Source organism: Lissotriton helveticus, chromosome 8, assembly GCF_964261635.1.
Source record: "Lissotriton helveticus chromosome 8, aLisHel1.1, whole genome shotgun sequence".
In the NCBI taxonomy this organism is placed as follows: Eukaryota; Metazoa; Chordata; class Amphibia; order Caudata; family Salamandridae; genus Lissotriton; species Lissotriton helveticus.
Window position 1 is genome coordinate 770,230,379 of NC_136069.1, and position 20,445 is coordinate 770,250,823.

Genomic DNA, 20,445 nt, shown 5'->3' on the forward strand with positions numbered 1-20,445 from the left:
GTAAGGGATGTTTCCCTACAGCAGGTCAGAACACCTGACCTCTTCCACAACCCCATGCACACAACACTTGCCAGTTTTTCAAAAAGCTCAATGAGTTCTTCTTCCATTCACCTAAAGAAGATGATTGATGCCCTGATCAATTCTTGTGCAGAACCCTCTGAGCAATGAAGCTGATGAGGAAATACAAACCATTTCCTCTGCTTGATTACATGAGATAAAATGAGAACCACTCTCCAAGGCTGTAAGTTCTCCCTGCCAGCTTCATGTGGTTGTGCACACATTATTTTTATTTTTTTAAATAATACTTAATTTGGTTTCCCAAGAATGCGTGCACACATTCAACACAACGAAGTCCAGCATTCTTGTCCCCAGTTGGGGATCTCGGTTACAAATTGTGATTGATAAGTAGTGAAACTTCAAGGCACATTTCTGAGTACGACCTGGTAGAGAAAAACAGAAAGGGCAGTCATTGGACCAACCAAGTAGCACCTTTTTTTTTTTTTACAGTTTTTTTCATCCCTGCTGGTTCACGACAAGATTTAAAAAAATAAGAGCAGACATTGAAAGCAGAAGATCCGTGTTAGCAGGTCTGCTACCTGGTAAGCTGCTGGGCCAGTCAAACTGCGTGATTTGTTGCTCTGGCCCCCCCAGCATGATCAATTTGATGACAAGGGCAGAAATGAGGCAGAGACTGCTTTTGGTTTGCATTGTCAGTGTAAATGCGAGCAGTTGACCTGTGCACTGTCGCCATAAATAAAACATTTGTGAGCTGATTAACAGATCTGCAAGTGACAAAACACAAATCCATCCAGGCTTCAAAGACGCCAACATGTCAAGTCTGAAGCCTTGCAATGTTGTATATCAAACCAGGGAATCTGGAGACAAACACAGAAAAAATATTGCACGGGTTTAAAAAAAACATGAGTAATGTACAAACATTACGTGCAAATTCAAAATAGTGGGTATTGTAAGGGGGAGCAGATTGTTCCTGAAATAGTGGGTACTGTAAGGGGGAGCAGCATGTTCCTGAATCATGTGATTAGTGCAGGCACTTTTAGGTTTGCATATTTAAAAAAAAACTTTTTTTTTTTTTTTTAGAAACCATCGATGTCCATTTGGATTCACAGCGCCGTCTCGAACACGATGAAGGGCGTCGGTGTAGATTCTGCATGTTCTGTGAGAATCTGTCCATTTGGAACAATGTCTGCGGCGTTTTTCTTGTTATGTGCCTAGAAGAATAACGTAAAGTGGTTATTAGGCAAGAAACATTAATCTGCAAGCTTGATCACATAATCAGAGCACGCTAGAATGCCTTCGGCAGTACGCCAACTTTATTTGAAACACCTTCAAGCAACGGCTATTTCACCAATTTCTCATAAAGCTGTTTTTCTGAATGTAAATGGAACTACACCACAAAAAAGTTGTATCTTGCCCAGGTGCTAGCTGCTTGTGGGGGTGTAACATGACTCCAGTCTTCTGTGTACATGCGCGGAAGTAGAAGGGGTCACTGCCCACTTTCAATCAAAATATGCTGCTTACATGGTAAAGGTGATCCAACCAGTAAATTCATTGGATGAGCCGAGTTGAGAAGGGTCTAGCTCAGTTCCTATAGCAAAATCCAGTGCCAAATCATCAAACTTTATTTTATATGTAAGTGAAGAACAAATTACTTACCTTTGGTAACACCTAAACTGGTAGATACTCTATCTAGTCGCAGATTCCTTACCTTAGAATTATCCCCAGGCATCAGACTCAATCTGGAAATTTTCCATGAGCAGTACCCCACCCACCGGCAGGGGGCATGGTTTGGCTCTGCGCCGGAAGTGACGTGCTGGGTGGCGATATAGGTGCCATCCATGCACACTGACATTTTCTTTTCACGAATTTCCACGCTAGGTGCACAGAGCCACGAAGAACACTGGCCATTAGCGTGGAAAGCTGGGGACTTGAAAGAGGAACAGCCATGTCCCTAAAAATCTGTTTGCAGAGCGGGGAGTGGTTGGTACAGAATCTGCAGCTAGACAGATTCTCTACCAGATAAGGCGTTATCGAAATTAAGTAACTTGTTTATTTGATAGAGACTTTTAGCTGCAGATTCCTCAGCTTAGAATATTTACCAAAGCAACACCTCCTCCGAGGTGGGTCTGCGAAACAATTTCACACCAAAAAGTCCTGGAGGGGTGATCGAGGCAAGATGGCGGCGGCGTGTTAGACCGCTGTGAGGCAGCTCCCAAACCAGCGCTTTGAAAACGACAAAGTTACAGCAAGAAACGAAGATGTCTCGTTCAACTAACTAAATAAAGGATGTAAAAGGACTCACCCCTTTCCTCGCTGTTGCTTTTTTATCCTAGATGGTGACTTCGGAGTGATGTCTGGGAGCAGAGTGGAGGGTCAGCACTTGATGGTTGCACCGGATCCAAGTGCTTTACAACTTCGTTTTTCATTTTGCACTTCACTGATAGGGGTACTTGTGCTGAGATTAATTGCCCGTATCCAGACCGCAGAAGCAGCTGCGCAAAAGAAGCAAGATAAACTCTCAGAGCTAAATCAACTGACTCGGCTCTCTGACGCAGCTCTGTCTTCACGGAGTAACCCCTGTGACATCGCGCCGAAAAACGCCGCTACGATAGCTGCTGCCGCAGCCAAGACCAGAGCAGCGAAGCTCCGCGATAGAGAGCTGGTGGCGAAGCGAGGCGGCGTACGACTGGAAGGGAGCGGTGATTTTGCTGATTCCGACACTGTAATTGGTAAACCGGCAAAGGGCTCTAGACAACAGCCTAATACGCCCGTAGCTGGTCTCTCAGTAATTGAGCTGCTCCGGAAGACTCCCACTCCCACTCCTGCTTCTGCTCCGGCCCTGGCCCCGGTCTCCTCAATACAGATACCGGCAGATCTACCATCAACTTTGAATATCCAGAGTGCTATTCCAGGGTCTATAGCGACATCAAGTGGGCTAATCCAGAATGGTGAAATCGGGGGTATAGAAATAACGGACATTAATGCAATTACCTCTACAAATGTAGAAAAAACCCCTACGATATCCAAGGAATCCATGGCTGCGGTGGCAGGAATACTACACTCCAATGCTGGGGTAGGCCCTAACGCTGGAATACAAGGTATGGAGAATCTTTCCTCGTGTGATACTCCTGTTCTCTCTACTGTCTCGACAGCCTTATCAACATCACTGACACAGACACAGACCGCATCGGTAGCCTTACCAGCGCTAGCACCAGTAACATTAGTCGAAGCTACACCAATGGTCTGTAATACCCCAGTGATTGTGGCTGAGCAGGATGGTCAAACGCCGCAATATGAGCTCAACCAAGCCATATGTAATGTTCCAGGGAGTGATTTGGGGACATTAGAGGCGAGAGATATCTCAAAAAATCTGGGGGACTTGCTGGGGGTCCCTGATGGCAGTAAGAAGCCCGATGGAGATGAGATAACCCTTGATCCCACTGATACTGACAGGGATCCTTCTGATTTTTATTCAATATCAGAAGGGATAGAAGATGCAAGATGGTCAGATGACTCTGAGCTTGATATTGAAACTAACACTGACTCTGAAATGGGGAGTGACCAAGAGGTGAGAACTGCAGAATCCAGGGAAAATAAAAGAGCAGCCATACAGAAGAAAAGGACCCAGGGATTGACATGGGACTACTCCCCCTCTATGGCACTCGGTCCTCAACAACATGCCACCGGCTCGCATCCGATACAACAGTGCTCTTCACATCAACAGGATGCTACGCTCTCTACGGTGATGGATACAGTCCTCCAGGCTATCGCTTCCCATCGAGAGGAAACATCAAGGGATGGACGTAAGGCGCAATTAGCTCTACACAAGGTACAGGGTGTAGTGCGTAAATTATCAAGATCAGTCAATACCTTCAACACCAGAATGACAGAAATAGAAGACCGTATAGTCATAAATGAGGCAGAAGCTACAGCCACACAGGAACAAGTCGAATTACATGAGGCAGAACTAAGTGATGTCAGATGGAAGCTCGAAGATATGGAAAATCGCCTCCGACGTAATAACCTGCACGTCCTTGGAATACCTGAAAATATCGAAGGTACTGATATCCGAGCCTTCATCATCCAACTCTTTAAAGACACACTTCCTGAGCTCTCTTCATGGAACTGGGAACTCTAGGTGCAACGGGTGCATAGAACCCCATTTACCTTAAAACCCACCAAGAAGCAGGGAAATTATCCACGAGCAGTCCTGGTATTTTTTGGGAACTTTCTTCTCCGACAAGCTATTTCAGATAGAGCCAGGCCAGAAGCTCGACGGACTAGGGATTCTATCTCCTACTTTGTGAGACCTGACTTCTGCCATGCTACGGTGGCGTCTGCGGCAACTTATTAAACCCTTCATGGAGAAGAAAGCACAAGTCTACCTTAACAACCCAGCCAAATTGAAAGTTCTATACAATGGTCAGACCAAATTTTTCACTTCTGAAATAAAAGCCAAAGAATTCCTAGACAGTCTCACCTAATGGCTTATTAGTGATAAAAACCAGCATAGATGATTCTTTAGTGGCTACTGGTTGAGAAATGGAGAAGACAAGGAACTCGGATATTGGACTGGAGAGTAGTGAGAGGAGAAAAGAGAGCGTGTTAGACATTATTCAGACTTTATATGGACACGTTAGGTCAATTCGCCTCTTTCTGCCTCTTTATATTCTCCTTATTTTTTTTTCCGGATGTTTTCTCTAAGTATATTATCAGCCTAGGTCTGGTTTGGGAGTGTCTCTCCATCACTAAAGACTCTTATAGAGTCTATTTGCCTCACTTTGCGGGTGGGGGAGGGTGGGGGGTGGGTTGCAGGGGCCTGGAGGGAGGGGGAGGGGAGGGGGACGGGGAAATGGGGGGAAAAATTGAAAAAATGAGCTTGATCTACAGTATAAGAAGCTTTAAAGGCTTATTGGTTTCTTTAAATTTTCTAAGTAACTGGAGTTACATATCATCTACTCTGATTAACCAGAACTGGGAGTGGAATATTAATTTAAATGTCGAATTTAAAATTGGTTGGTGTTGGTGCAAATTTTACTGTCTAGACGGTACCGGTATAATGGGGAATAGTCTTGAATGGGGAGAGTAAAATTGCGATGTTGGAATGTTGCTGGTATTAATGATGGAAGAAAAAGGGCCCAACTTTTTCAATTATTACATCAGGATCCTGTCGACATCCTTTGCATTCAGGAGACCCATATAGCTGAGAATGATAAAAATTTACTAAAAATTCCTGGATATAATCTGATTGCATCAACATCTCAAACATCTAAAGTACGGGGAGTCGCTATTTTGGTAAAACCCGGTTTGGGGAGCCCTAGACGCCGACTTGTTGATAAACATGGTAGGTGGGTTGTGGTTCAACTAGAGTCGGATATTACCATCTGTTCGCTTTATGGTTCTAATTTGGACGACCCACAACTTCTTATCAAACTTGAATTAGAACTGGCCTCTTGGTCTGGTCCACTCATTTTGTGTGGGGATTTTAACCTAAATATAGGAAAGTTAGTAAACAATAGACTCCCACAGAATTATAGCGGCCGTAAACCTAAAGTTTACAGGGCAGCATCCCATTTGATGGACAGTCATGATTTATTGGATACTTGGGACACGTTGAAGCAGAACGATAACGGCTTCACGTATTATTCTTATCCCCACAATAAGTATGTACGACTAGACTATATTATGACATCATTACATAAGACGGCCCTAATAGACATAATTAAATCCCCCAAAACCATCTCTGACCATAATGCGCTTACGTTAATTTTTGAATTGGATAGTTTTAAAATATCTAATATCCAATGGTCATTTGACCGCAAGCTTCTTGGTAACCCAGATTATATAAGTCATATCACATCATGGGCCCAATCTTTCTTCGACTGTAATCAATATAGCGCACCCAGATTTACTGTATGGGACTGTTTTAAGGCAGCAATGAGGGGGGAGACCATAGCATTTGTAGCTAATCGTAAGAAAACTCAAGATAGTATTGACAAACAACTTAATGCAGAACTCATTAACCTGGAAACACTACATGTTAATCAAATACAGCAAGGAGTATCAACCTCTGATACACTGCAAAAACTACTGATTTTAAAAACAGAAATTAATAGCTCGTTAACTCAAAAAGCGGCGGAAATATATCAAGCCAATAGGAACAGAATTTATGAAGCAGGGGAAAATGTAGGGAGGCAATTAGCTCTTAAAACTAGACAAAAACAAACATACAATAAAATAAAGAATATCGAATATGAGGGTCAGCAGTACACTTCCACTCAAGATATTGTATGTGTGTTTCAAAAATATTACCAAAAACTTTATCAAAATGAAAATGAACATCTACCTACCAGAGACACAAAAATCTTTCTCAATGAGTGGTTGCCCGAACCAGAGTTATCTAGAATAATTGATAGAGCAGGTAGAGAAGATCTGGAGAAAGAAATTACAATTGCAGAGCTAGAGATTGCACTGTCGGACCAAGCTAATGGGAAGGCGGCCGGTCCCGACAAGATCCCTTTAGAGCTATATAAGCTGTTGGGCAAACAGATATTACCCTACTTATTAGACCTGTTTTTGGGGGTACAATATCACTCAGCTTCTCCAGAGTCTTGGAAACACACTAATATAGCGATATTCCCAAAAAAGGGGAAACCCCCCCAGCTCCCATCTTCATATAGACCTATTTCCCTCATAAACTCTGACTCAAAGTTATACGCCAAGATACTTGCAAATCGGCTGAGGGGGGTCATCGAGCATCTCGTATCCCCGTGGCAGCATGGCTTTATCCCTGGGAGGGGTACGACTGATCATACCCGCAGAGTCATCGCCCTATTTGCGATCATGGGCGCCACGGGGGGAGAGATGTCGATGATCTTACTCGATGCCGAAAAGGCATTCGATCGAGTATCTTGGCGGTTCCTATGGGACATTATTGAATTTAACAACTTTGGCCCAGGCTTTATTAAAGCCGTAAAAGCCCTGTATATCAGTCCTAGGGCTAAATTATCCATTGATGGCTGTGAGTCAGGGTTTGTTGAGGTACAAAGAGGCACTAGGCAGGGCTGTCCTTGCTCCCCGATATTATTTGCTCTAGTAATTAATCCTTTAGTCTTAAAGCTTCTTAATTTCCCTCAAATACAACCGGTTAAGGTGGGTTCATATTCTACTAAAATACTGGCATACACCGACGATATTTCCGTGCTCACAACCAACCCGGCTGATGCAGTAGCAGAAATAGAACAAATAACCCAGGCTTTTGGATCTTACTCTGGCTACTCACTTAACAGGGACAAAACCATGGTTCTTTACACAAATAATATCATATACGACAGTCCCTATAAAGTTAAAAACGCAACCTCTCTGTGTAAATATATCTCCTGAGGTGAAAGAGATTAATCGGCTTAATTATGATCCTTTGATCAAGTTAGTAAAAACTGATCTTAAGAGAGTAGATAATCTACATCTGTCAATAATAGGGAGAGCGAATTATATTAAAATGAGCATATTTCCTAGAGTACTCTATTTATTTCGGCCAAATTCCATTGATGGCCGACGCCAGTACTATTAAAATTTTCGATTCTACAATATCTAAATTTATATGGAATTATGGTAAAATAAGGAGACCATTACCATCACTAACTCTCCCCCTACATAGAGGTGGCCTGGGCATCCCGAACTTGACATTTTATCTTTGGGCGACACTATTACAACAAATGGGCCCGCTCTTTAAAGTTAAACCTTCCAATCCACCAACATAGACTTTTATATTCCATCTATATTTGAACTTGGATTAGGTGTTAGATGTCAAGGGCTATTTTTGAAACAACTCGAAGAGTCATATTATAAAAAGACCAAATTTAAGGTGATTGGAGACTCGTGGAAAATTTGCAAATTTGCCTCTAAACAACTAGGCATACCCAAACTAGATAGATACACCTCTCTATGGCATAGTAAGATCATATCTTCATGTTTAAATGATAATGTCTCTAGGAGATGGGAGAATTTAGGCATATATACACTGGGGGATTTTTTGGGACAGAACGTTTTTCCATCTTTCGAGGGGTTACAGCGGAGATTTGACATCCCATCCACAGATTATTTAAAATATTTTCAAGTCTTTACCAATGTCCGTAACTCTAAACTTAATATTAACTTAGATAGCTTTTATTTTTTCTCTATAATTGAGAAATGAGCTACCAGGATAGGTACCTTATATGACATACTCTCTAAATCCTCCAATGATGATCTAGATCGTGTTGAACGGTCTTGGGCACTAAAACTCGGAAACCCAGATGTGGATATTGACTATTCGCTAACCCTTTACACAACATTATTTTTAGCTCCTAGCCTTAAAGCACAATACTATAAAACTATTTACAATCTTTATTTTACTCCGTTTAAACTCTTCACTTGGGGACTGCGGGTAGACGATTGCTGCCCAAGATGTAGACAGGGGCAAGCAAATTTAATACACATGTTTGCTGAATGTCCAAAACTAGACAATCTACAGACAATGATTGCAGGATTTTGGGCTCACGTTTTTGGGCGGAATCTTAGATCCTCCGCTACCCTATATCTTCTAGGCCATGACGAATCCTTAGGTTATAGTTTAGAGGAACAGAGGATTGTCTTCCTGGGTACTGCCGTCTTTCGTATTATTCTGGCGGCCCGATGGAAAGATTCCAACGTACCCACTTTTCAGATGTGGCTTAGTCGATTTCTTGCCACATACAAACAGGAGATAGCTATATATAGCACAAGAGGTAGAAAAGCTAGAACTCAGGGCACCCAGATCTGGGCCCAAATTTCCGACTGGTACTTCAATGTAAGATCTTCCCCCTGATAAGAGAGGGACTGATATGAGATGATGAGGTAAATTGTATAAACTGTATAAATTTTCGTTTTATATTTTTCTTATATCGGCTGTATATATATATTGGGTTGTAATGTTGTTTTTTTTCTTTTCTTCTAGTAACCTTCCTGTTGTATTATCGTTTCATTAAGAACTTATTTTTTTGTAAAGAAAATGTTTGATTGAATACTACAGATCATGCTCAATAAAAAAAATAAAAATAAAAATAAAAAAAAAGAAAGGGTTTCGCCTGAACTCAGTAAGGCTGGGCAATAAATACTAAACATAAAAAAAAAAAAAGTCCTGGAGGACAGAACAGGCAAAGTGCCCATCCCGACAGTCCTGATTGTCCAGACAGTAGTGTTTTGTGAACACGTTGATAGAGGTGTGTTGCTGCCTGGCAGATGCCTGGGACTCTGCATGCCAATGCAGTGGTTGCAGCCTTGGCTCTGACGGAATGAGCATTCAAGCTCTCAGAGGGGTGCTTCTTGTGCAGTGCATAGCAGATTTTAATGTGAACCTTGACCCATCAGGAGGTGGGCTGTTTCTGCACAGCCATTTCCTTCTATGCTCTGACATACTGCACGAAAGGTAGGTTGTCCACTAGGAACTCTTTTGTGCAGTCAAGATAAAATGATAATGCTCTTTTTGTGTTCAGGCGGTGAAATCATCGCTCCTCTCCCTGGGAGGGATGTGGCAGAGTGTAAAAAATAAGGAATGTGATAGACTGGCCTACAAGAAACACGGGGCTCTAGTGGGCGAAGAACCAGCTTGCCAGAGTAAATGTTCAGGTAGGGAGGCTTGGATGACAAAGCCTGAAGCTCATTGACCCTCCAGGCAGATGTTATTGTTTCCGGGAAGGCCTTCTTGATCGTAAGGAGCCTGGGAGGACAATTGTGCAATGGCTCAAAGGGAGCGCCTGTCAGAAAGGTTAAGATTAGGTTAACGTCTCACTGAGGAATGATGAGGGGCCAAGTTGGAAACCTTTTGTGAACCAATTTACACCAGAGGATTTAAAGAGGGATGACTGATAAGGCACCCTCAGAAAGGCAGAGATGGCAGATTGATAGCCCTTTAAGGTGCCCAGAGCAGAGCCCTGTAGGGCAAAGGAAAGGATAAAGAGAGTGACCTGCGAGCGGGGAGTAGAAAAAGGGTCAACCTATTTCTCTGCATAGTATAACACAAACTTGCCCCAATGACAGGATGGAGGGGTGCCTGGCTGCCAAGATAACATTGCAGAATTCCCGCGGAAGGTAGAAAGCTGTTAACTGCTGCCGCTCAATCTTCACGTAACAAGGTGCACCATTGACAAATTTAGGTGGAGAATCTTGCCACTGCTGCGACAGAAGATCCTCCCAAATGGCCATTCTGATTGGCAAACTGATGGCCATGCTCAACGGCTCAGGATACTAAACTCTCTGAGCTCCGTCCGTAGCCACAAGGATGACTTGGGCCAAATTGTTCCTGATCTTCTTGAGAACTCTGGGCAGGAGTGGAATGGGTGGAAAGACATTCAGAAGGCCTGAGCTCCACTAAAGATGAAAAGTGTCTCCAAGCGAGAGCTGTCTTGGAAACACCAGGGTACGTTACTGCTGACACTGCCTATTTTTGGCTGTGGCCTAACCAAGGCTCCCCACACTGCTGGAACGAGACCTTGCACCACGTCCAGATGGAGATGCCATTCGTGATTTGCTAGGCAGCTTTGGCTGAGTTTGACTGCCCTAGTGTTCAGAGAGCCCGCCAGGTGTTGAACCCCAAGGGATATGCCCTGACATTCCAGCCATGTCCAGTGGTGCAGGGTCTCTTGACAAAGGGTCCAAGACCCCACCCTGCCCTGTTTATTGGAGTACCACATGGTGGTAGTGTTGTCCAGAAAGGTTTTTAATGGCAGCCAGATCACCCGGACCTCCAGAAGGTTGATGTAGAGTCAGGATTTCACCAGAGACCAGAGACCTCTGATCTCTACCTCTCCCAGAAGGCCGCCCCATCCTAGGAGTGATGCATCTGTCAACACTGTGAGATCTGGTTAGGGAAGATAGAGGGGTCTGTTGCTGAAACCTATTGCAGATCTTTGACCACCACTGATGATCTTTTGCAGTTCCTTAAAAGATCGGAGCCATGTCAGAGAAATTCTCCTGATGCAGAGCATAATGGAAAATCAGGTCCATTTCAGAGCCCGCATATGCCAGCGGGCATGTCTCACAAGCAGGATGCAAGTGGTCATCATGAGTCCCAGCAGCCTCAAAGTCAGTCTCACCGAAATCCAGGATAGAAGCTGAAACATGGTATCATAGCTCGAATACCCTGGACTCACTGTCCAGGAGGATAGGCCAGAAACTCCACCGTGTCCAGAACAGTTCTGATGAAAAGGAGTATCTGAAAGGGAGTCCGGTGTGACATTGGCACGCAGATAGTGAACCCCAGCGAATACAGGAAGTCTGCCATAGTCTGGAGGTGGGAGACGACCGCTTGCGGGGAACCCGCCTTTAACAGCCAGTTATCGAGATAGGGCAAGACTGGCACCTCTGCGCTCCTTAGATAAGCAGCAACCACCACCATCATCTTGGTGAACACCTGAGGGGTGCTGGTAAAGCCAAAAGAGAGACCGTAAAACTGAAAGTGCTTGTGGCCCACCATGACCCTCAGATAATGCCTGTGGGCAGGCAGGACAAGAGTGTGCAAATATTTGTCCAGCAAGTTCAACGCTAGCATCCAGGCTCCCGGGACCAGCAGAGAAGACCTGAGCGAGCGCAAGCATGGAACTTCTCCTTCTCGAGGAAGAAATTGAGATGGCACTGGTCTAAGATAGGACGAAGACCTCCGTCCTCCTTGGGCACCAGTAAATAGCAGGAATAGCAAGCACTCCCTATTTTTGGCACTGGCCCCTCTCTAAAGCTCCCTTGGACAAGACAGCCATAATTTCCAGGCAGACCAAGATAAGATGGCCCTCCATCAGCATGTCACAAGAAGGGGGCATGGGTGGAGGGATAGTAATGAAGGGGAGAGAGTAGCCCCTTCAGAAAGTTTGGAGAACCCATCGATCTGATGTTATAGTCCTTCAGTGGAGCAGGTGATGGTGTATCCTCCCTCTCACTGGGTGCCCATAATGGTAAGAGGGTAAAATAAAGAGGCTTTGAGGCTGCAGCTGCCTCCAATGGGGTGGTGGACTTGCCCTTCCTCTGGCATTCCTGACCCAAAGGGCCTGTGGGTACCGCGTCCTCAGTCACACAGAGGCTGGGAAGCTTGCATACTGTTGTGGCCCCTTCGATGGTCACAAAAGGAGCGAAATGCAGACTGGGTTTTGTAAGGGGCCATGGAAAGGCCCAAGGACCTGGCTGTAGCACTGCTGCCCTTGATGCCCTTCAGCGCTGAGTCCGCCTTGTCCTCAAAGAGACGGGAGCTGTCAAAGGGCATGTCCATTACCAATGCTTGGACATCCCTGAAAAGCCAGTTGTTCTCAGCCATGAGTGGCTCCGTCGAGTAAACCACTCCACCTAGCAAATTGGTGATATCCACTCCACATCTGATCATGAACTTAGATGCGTCTCTCCCATCAGCAACAGCTTGGAAAATTATGGCCCAGGCCTTCTCCAGAACCATGGGCAGCACCTGTGCAACCGAATTGCATAGACAATGGTTGTAACAGCATGCACATGGTCTTCATGGACCGCAGCGCGAGGCTGGCTGAAGAAAACCTTTTCTTGCCTACAGTGTCCACCCTCTTGGATTCCCTATCCAGTAGGGTGGTAAGGAATGCACCAGGATTTGTACACTGGAAGTAGAGGCTTGGACAACCAAGGTAGGTTGTTGCTTCAGCAAGTTTGGGTCCCCTGGGGCAGGGAGATGGGGGTGGCCAATTGTCATGTTCACAGGAGTACCTGTGCTGGCCTTGGACTAAGTCCCAAGCAGGATGTCTGTGAGGACTTCATTAAATGGGAGAAGAGGTTCTAAGGGGGACACTCCTGGCTGAAGCACCTGAGGGGAGGCAAAGGTCCAGGACCTCAGCCACCCTTCTCACCACCATGCAAATAATGCTACCTCCTCCGTAGCTACAAAAGGGGTAGAAAACATACCAGTATCTGGGGAAGTGACCAGTCCACTGGCCTCCGCCAAGTCCTCACACCAGTCCATGTTGGGATATAGGGGCCGGTATCCTTCAGGGTCCAGAGAACCCTTCCAATCCTCCCAAAGTCTGAGCCAAAATGAATAGGGCTCAGGTCTGAGTTGGAGGGCATGGCTCTAGTCAGCACAGGAGTCCATGTTGGATGACAGCGCTCCGGCTCCATCTCAGAGTCGGGGATCAGAATAAGGAAGATGCTTGTGGTGTTGGGAGCATTGATATCAGGACCGGTGCTTGGGAAGGTTAAGGTGGTATGACCAGCACTAGTCAGGAACCATCTGTGGATCAAAGGGGCCGGACTTGCTCAAGAGGAGGACCTACTGGCGGGGACCCAATAGGGGCACCTCCCAAACCGGCCGGGCACAAAGGCACACCGGCAAAGACGAGTCACCCAAATATGAGGTGCATGGCCTCATATTACTCTCAAAGTTGGGCAAGGGTCCAACCAGCATCCAGAAACTTAGGAAGGCGCAGAGCCAGCCTCAGAACCGCAGGACCTGGCCTTGAATGACAATGCTCCCCTGTCTTGTTTGAAGAACATGGCGGATGGGGTGAAGTAGAAGACCTCTTTGACTTCTCGTTCATCTTGTTCTTGCAGGACTTACCGAAACACCTGGACGACTTTGTTTGCGATGAGGATCTTTAGCTCCGTAACGGATCCCGGGACCTGTCTCTCATCTGCGATCGATACCATCGTGGCATCACACATCAAGTGGCAAGAAGCTTGAGCGACAACTCCCTCATGCCCTTGGGGTGCATGGAGCAGTAATCTGCACAGGTCTTCGCATCGTGGTAGCACTCCAAGCACTAAAGTCTAACAAGATGCAGGTCCATCACTAACATCTGTTGATGATAGGTGCCGCTGGGCTTCGTAGTGGACATCCCTGCCATACCAGGTGAAGATCTCTCAAAAAATATTTATGCAACATGCTGATCAAGTAATTAATTATTGGGGTAGTCATCATTTTTATAGTCTCAATGCGGCCCCACCAGAGGATGAATTTGAATGTCTGTTTTCTTAAGGGTGAGCTTTTCATTGTGTTTTATAGTGTCAATTAGGTCAGGTCTGAATTTGATGCCTAAATATTTTATGTATTGGGGTTGACAGGTCAAACCTGAATTTCGTAATACATCTGATTTGTCTTTGTTAATTTATACCCTGAGACTTTTGAGTACTGCTCTATTGTTTCCATGAGGGCATGTATAGATGAGCTGGGCTTGCCATGACAATTAAAATGTCATCTGCTTAAGCAGACAACTTTACTACCTTCCCATGGAAGCTGATTCCTGTAATATTAGGGTTGCTTTTAATATTTAGGAGGAGAGGTTCGAGATCAAACAGAAAGAGGGATGGGGAAAGGGGACAGCCTTGCCTAGTACCTTTTTCTAGTTTGAATGGTTGGGACAGGGAGCGATTAGTAGAGATACTGGCATTTGGATAACTGTATAGTGTCATGCTCATTTTTATAAATTCATCACCTAAGTTGAAGGTTCTAACTAAATCTTCGAGAAAGGTCCAAGAAACTCTATCGAACTTTACTCTCACTATTTACTATTACTTTCATTGGATGTGCGCCGTAATTTAGATAAATGTATCACAAATTGTATTTGGCAAGGTAAAAGAGAAAGAATAGCCAACTTTAAAAGCTATCAGACCTCCTTTCTTGCTAAACAGGGCACACATTGGCTCTCCACACCTGATAAATACATACCCGCCTGGCTGGAAGTTGGAAAAGTCATCTTGGACAACCTAAATTCTACAACACTACTGACCTCCACCTGTAATCATCTCACCAGGTCTAAATCTATATTAAAAAATACTAGAATTGAACTACTATCCATTGATAAGACTTTACCTTCCTGTATTAAGCTTTCCAATCTAGCCTCTCTTTGGCTCAACTTGAACATCACATACAAAGGCCAAACCCTACACTAGAACACATGGATCAACAAAGGTATATACTACCCAAACAAAGAGTCTCCAGTACCTTCCTGGTAACCTTTTTGAATCTACAATCACAATATCATTTAGAAGACAGGAAAGTCTATGATTTTCTCAAAATTAAGACCGTGATAACCAAATCCAACTATCAATGCAACTCTCCCATTTTTAATATATAATCTTCACAAGGTGGCCACAACGTTTCCTAATTTGACCAATTATTGCAACCCAAAACATCACGGGCAAACAGGAAAGTAATGACAAACTGGGACACCTATTCTTCTATCCTCACGTCTGAACCAGAATGGAGTGCTATTTGGAAATCAGTAACCTCACAAAATATCACTGGCACTTTCGCAAGCTAAATATTAGCTATTTCACAAAGCCTACTCGGACACCTTCCCGACTACACACTCTGAAAATCCTAGAAATTGCTGTAACTGTAAGGAAAAAGAATGGGACCTTGCACACCTAATCTTTCATTTCGCGCTGTGGTGGTTCTATGACGCTGCCTTGTGAAGGCTCACATGCAAGCCTTTAAAAGGCACTGCCGTTGGCCAGCTGCCGCAGGACCGCCAGACCAGGAGAAAACTCTGGGCGGCAATGTCTTTTCCTTTACCTCCAAGCTTCTTAATATTAGCCCCAAAAAGAAATTATCATTTCTCATCAAGGGCTTTCCTGACCCCAATATTAAATGCCCTTCTATTTGACCTCCTATTGACATCCGCAGTTAAAACGATTACCTCTAACTGGAAATCCACCTACAAAGCCTTGTTTACGGCATGGTTAAACTGGATATCACACATCAGGGGTGCTGACAACATGGTTCCACTAAATGAACCAGTGGCCAATGATGTATGCTACAAAGCCAATATGACTGTATTTTACTTGCATCCCTGCGAGCGAGACACATGTCTCAAACAAGATAATTAACCTCACTGCTTTCAATTTCCACTGGTCCCTCTTCATAAGGCAATACTCTTCTTATTTTCCGAATTTTTCAATTTAAATATGCAAATGCTGTGTGAAATATACTTTCATAATTGCTGTATTATTGCTTTTTTTCCTTCTTCCCATTAAATCTATATACCAACACACAAACTATTACAACGGATTATCCACGGTCCACCTATGTATATCATTGTAAGAATCACACCTTATTAGTTCCCTTCTCTTTATTTTAGTCTTACTCTGTCTTCTGTGTGTTCTTCTTTGCCTTTGTTGTTGTATATTGAAAGTGAATAAAGATTATTTTGAAATTTAAAAAAAAGACTTTGGCAAAAGTAAAAAAAAGTCAGTCAAAAATTGCGGCTACTGAGCGGAAAATAAATAACTGGTGTCAGTCTGCTGGAGTGGCGCCTCGAAGGGCACCATGCACTCCAATTCCGGCACAGACGACGCCACACAGAGCTGAATGATACCACCTACTTGTGCACAGAGGTACTGTTCACAATGGGACAAAGCAGAAGCCCTTTTATCAAAATGCTGGGATCATCTGTATTTAAAGCAGTTGTCACATCTAGAAGTATCAACAAACTGTTGTAACTCTGGTCAGCAGCTATAGAGAGCTCGTCTATCAAAGCTGTCAGTGCTATTTTGGTGCTTCTGTTGGGACAGAAGGCAGTTTGGGCATCTTCTAGGATAGAGTTGTCCCCTAGATATGATGAGAGTTGAGAAGCAAGGTGGCACTCTAAAATGGAAGAGTGATTGGTATATGGTTAGTTTCATGCAATCTAAATGTCAGTGAGCCTAACATGCATTTTGCATTTTGTCGTGAAAAGCTCAATGTCTTTGTACAGATATAGTGAAAAATGCAGAAAGTGTCTGGCCATTGGAAGTGAAATGTTCATCAGGACAAAAGTATGAATGCGGCTCCATAAAGAAAAGCTTGCGTCTACAGAAAAAAGTTCAGTGCGGGGTTTTGAGCAATGTTGTTTTAGATTAAGGTGACTTTATTGATGAAATAAATGGCCAGTTTGTGGCATAGCTACGAAATTACTTGCCTAGCATCACACAGCTTGATCAAGAGGGAAAGGCAGGTTTGCAACTAGTTTTCCTGGTAAACACTGTGTCATTCAGCCATTGGATTAACATCTCCCTTTCTTTACCAACAAATACAATGCTTTTTTATTTATTTCATTACCTGAATTAGTACACATTGTTTAATAAATACATGTATTATGATTTAATGTAATCTGTCACGATACATGTATAACACATCAAAATGTCATTCTTAAAAACAGCCCAAAGTTAAGAGTAAGGGAAGGCATGTCAATTGTATGTCAATGTTACTATTTCCCCTGCGTTTAAAAACAGAAAAGAGGGTAAGGATTAGCACCTAACTACAACAATGACATTGATTACATAATCAAATACAAGTCTTACATTGCACAGAGATTGCTCACAATTACAGGTCTCCATTGAGAATGTGCAAATTGCAGTGCAGATACAGACAAACAAACACACAGACAAATACATCTTTTTAGATATCATGCAATCTAGGGCCAGATGTAGGTAGGCTTTTACCGGTCGGTAACGGCCGAATTCGGCCGTTACCGACCGGTAAAAGGCATTTGAGATGTAGGGGGCAGAATCGGTAAATTTACCGTTCTGTAAATTTACCGATAGGTAATTTTACAGAATCTGTAAATATACCGGTCGGTAAATTTACTGACCGGTATATTTACAGAATCTGTAAAATCGATATGTAGGTGGGACTCTTATGAGTCCCACAAGGCCTTAGAAATCGGTATTTTACCATCAAATTCAATTTGATGGTGAAATACCGATTCAGGTGTGCATGCAAATGTGCGCATGCACACCTGTGCCATATGACAGGCAGACCTGCCCTTAGGGCAGGTATGCCTGCCATATGGCCCCCGAACCTTTTTTGGGGGTGCTAGAGGGTGTCAAAGTGACACCCCCTGCACCCTTGCCAAAAATCTGTATTTACCGATCGGTAAATACCGACCTGTAATGCCCCATTCATTCCTATGGGCTTCAAAGCCCATAGGAATGAATGGAGCATTACAGGTCGGTATTTACCGAATCGGTAAATACCGACTTTTACCGATTCGGTAAATAAACATCTGGATTTCCCTACATCTCCCCCCTTCATATTTACCGACTTTTAAATACCGAATCGGTAAAATTCGGTATTTAAGGGTCGGTAAATATGCTTTACCTACATCTAGCCCCTAGTGTCTTGCATTTAGTGGGCTTTTTTCTTTTAAAACTCTATTGGGGAGGAAAAAGAGCAGTGACTGGGTTTATTGGATCATCTCTCTTTCGGCTCAGCAGTCTCCATGAGACAAGGACCAAGCCAGAGCTGGACATTGAGACTGAGCCAGGCTCAAGCCTTGCTTGGCTTGCCCACTGCTGCTACATGGCGTGCATTAACTAAGTTAAGTAACTCTATGACTGACCCCAGGAAGCTTGCTAAGGAGGCCAACATCTGGCTCAACACCAGAGTGTCCAAGCAGGTATATGGGGGGGGGGACTCTCAAAAGAGTGGTCAGGGTTCCCAACAGAAGAAAGAGGGGGGAGATAACAAAAAGGCCCCCAAAATAATTCACAGGAGAAAGGGTCCCATTCCGAATCTGGCTGCCAGAAAAAGAGCTTCCTTGACAAAAGTCTGCCAAAATCTGCCAAATGCTATGAGTGTTTAGCATATGGGCACTACAAGGGGGATCCCAAGTGCCCAAAAAGAGCACCTCCTTCTACTGAAGGAAAGACACCAGGGGTGGCAAGTATAATGCTTGGGGAGAGTTTGTCCCAGTAGGTAGGGGGAACTCAGTGAGGTTACCATAGTGTTCATGGGTGACAGTGTGATGGTTCATAAAACCCATGTGTTTTCCAATGCTGCAAAGTAAAGGCAATGAGTTACCATCAATGCACAAGGTGTTAAGGCTCTGAGGGACACAGGAACCAGTATGACAATGGTAAGGAGTCAGCTGGTGGCCCCTGAGCAAGTTAGACCCAATGAATTCCACCAGGTTATGGTTGCTGAGAACAGGTAGGGTGACTATCCTTGTTCCTTTTGAGTGGGGTGTGGTGGTATCAACTCTTCTGAAAGTTGCTGTGAGCCCTGTCATACCTGTGAACTGTACGTTAGGAAATGGCCTTGAGCACACTACCTGGAAGTAAGTGGAGCATAAGGCACACCAAGAGATGTTAGGGTTGCCTGAGTGGATATGTGCTACCACCAGGCCCATGGCTGGTCTGGAGCTTAGAAGAATGGCCCAGACAGCTGCCAGTAGAGGGAAGTGCAAGGGGCATGGGAAACTAGCCCCTGACTGTCTCCTAGCTGAGGTGGATGGGGCACCAGAGGAGGCCGCCCCAGATCGCATTGAGGAGGACAGCTCCTTCTTTGGTGACTTGCCTGAACTTACCGAGTTGTAAGCAGAAGGGGTACCCACTGGGGACAAGTACTGCAAAGCACAGAGGAGTGCCCAACCCTGAAGGGCATGAGGCAACAGGCTGATATCCAGGAAGCAGGTGATGCCTCTGGGAATCACAACATTTACTGGTAGGATAACCTTCTTTAGAGTTTGTCTAAAGCAACTGTACATGGGGCAACATGTGGCCTAGTGGCCACCCAATGCTACAGGGGCTTCCTACTGGAGCTAGCTCGTGAAATACCCCTGGCAGGAAGAGTGGGGCAGGACAAGACCTTTGCCAGGATTGTCCCTAACTTTTACTGGCACCGGAGAAGATTTCCTTAGATGCATTCTGTTGGACTAGCTTGACCTGCCAGGCCTGCTGGAAGACAATGCAGAAGTTGAAAGCCCTCCTTAATCCCTTGCTTGTCATTGGCACCCCTTTTGAAAGGTTGGGCATCGACATTGTAGGACCTATGGATTCCAAAACAGCCCTGGCAATAGGTTTATCCAGGTACTGGTGGACCGTGCCACAAGATACCCATAGGCCATACCTATGAGGACTGCAACTGCACCTGCAGTGGCTAAGGCCATAATGGGGATTTTTTAACAGAGTGAGTTTACTCAAGGAAATGATTTCTAACAGGTGCACCAACTTTATGTCTTCTTATATGCAGTCAATGTGGAAGAAGTGTGGAGTTACTTACAACTTCTCCACCCCCTACCATCCACACACTAATGGACTTGTTGGAAAATTCAACAAGACCCTCAAAGGCATGTTCAGGGGGCTTAATCCACAACAAAGAAAGGATGAGAGATTAAGCTTTCCCTCGTTCTACTGACAACTTATACTACTCACTCAATGAGAAGGACGTGTCCTATAGGGTGATGAATAAAGGAGTCTATTACCCACTAGGGAGTGGGCCACAAGGTCCCACCTTGATTTAAAAGTAACAGGAGAAAGGATAAAGCACTAGCAATCACCGCACCCTAAGAAGGAGGCGAGAACGTGTTGTGTCAGAGGTACCTCTGAGGGTAGAGAACCGAATTGGGAATCCCAAAGGGTTGTTAATACTGCCCTTACCGGAACAAGGGTGGGAGTACACCGCTTCACCTCCCAGCAAGGTTCGCC

At 44.5% G+C, this 20,445-nt stretch overlaps 1 protein-coding gene across 1 annotated transcript in view; it reads right to left on the minus strand.

Annotated features, from left to right (window-relative positions):
- Positions 1–283: 283 nt before the first annotated feature.
- ABCC4 (ATP binding cassette subfamily C member 4 (PEL blood group)) overlaps positions 284–20,445 on the minus strand; it is a 1,754,849-nt gene continuing 1,734,687 nt past the window's right edge. The window contains exon 31 of the mRNA XM_078657605.1: positions 284–1,229. Coding sequence (XP_078513731.1) covers positions 1,122–1,229 — 108 coding nt within the window. The 3' untranslated portion in view covers positions 284–1,121. The remainder of the gene's footprint in view (positions 1,230–20,445) is intronic.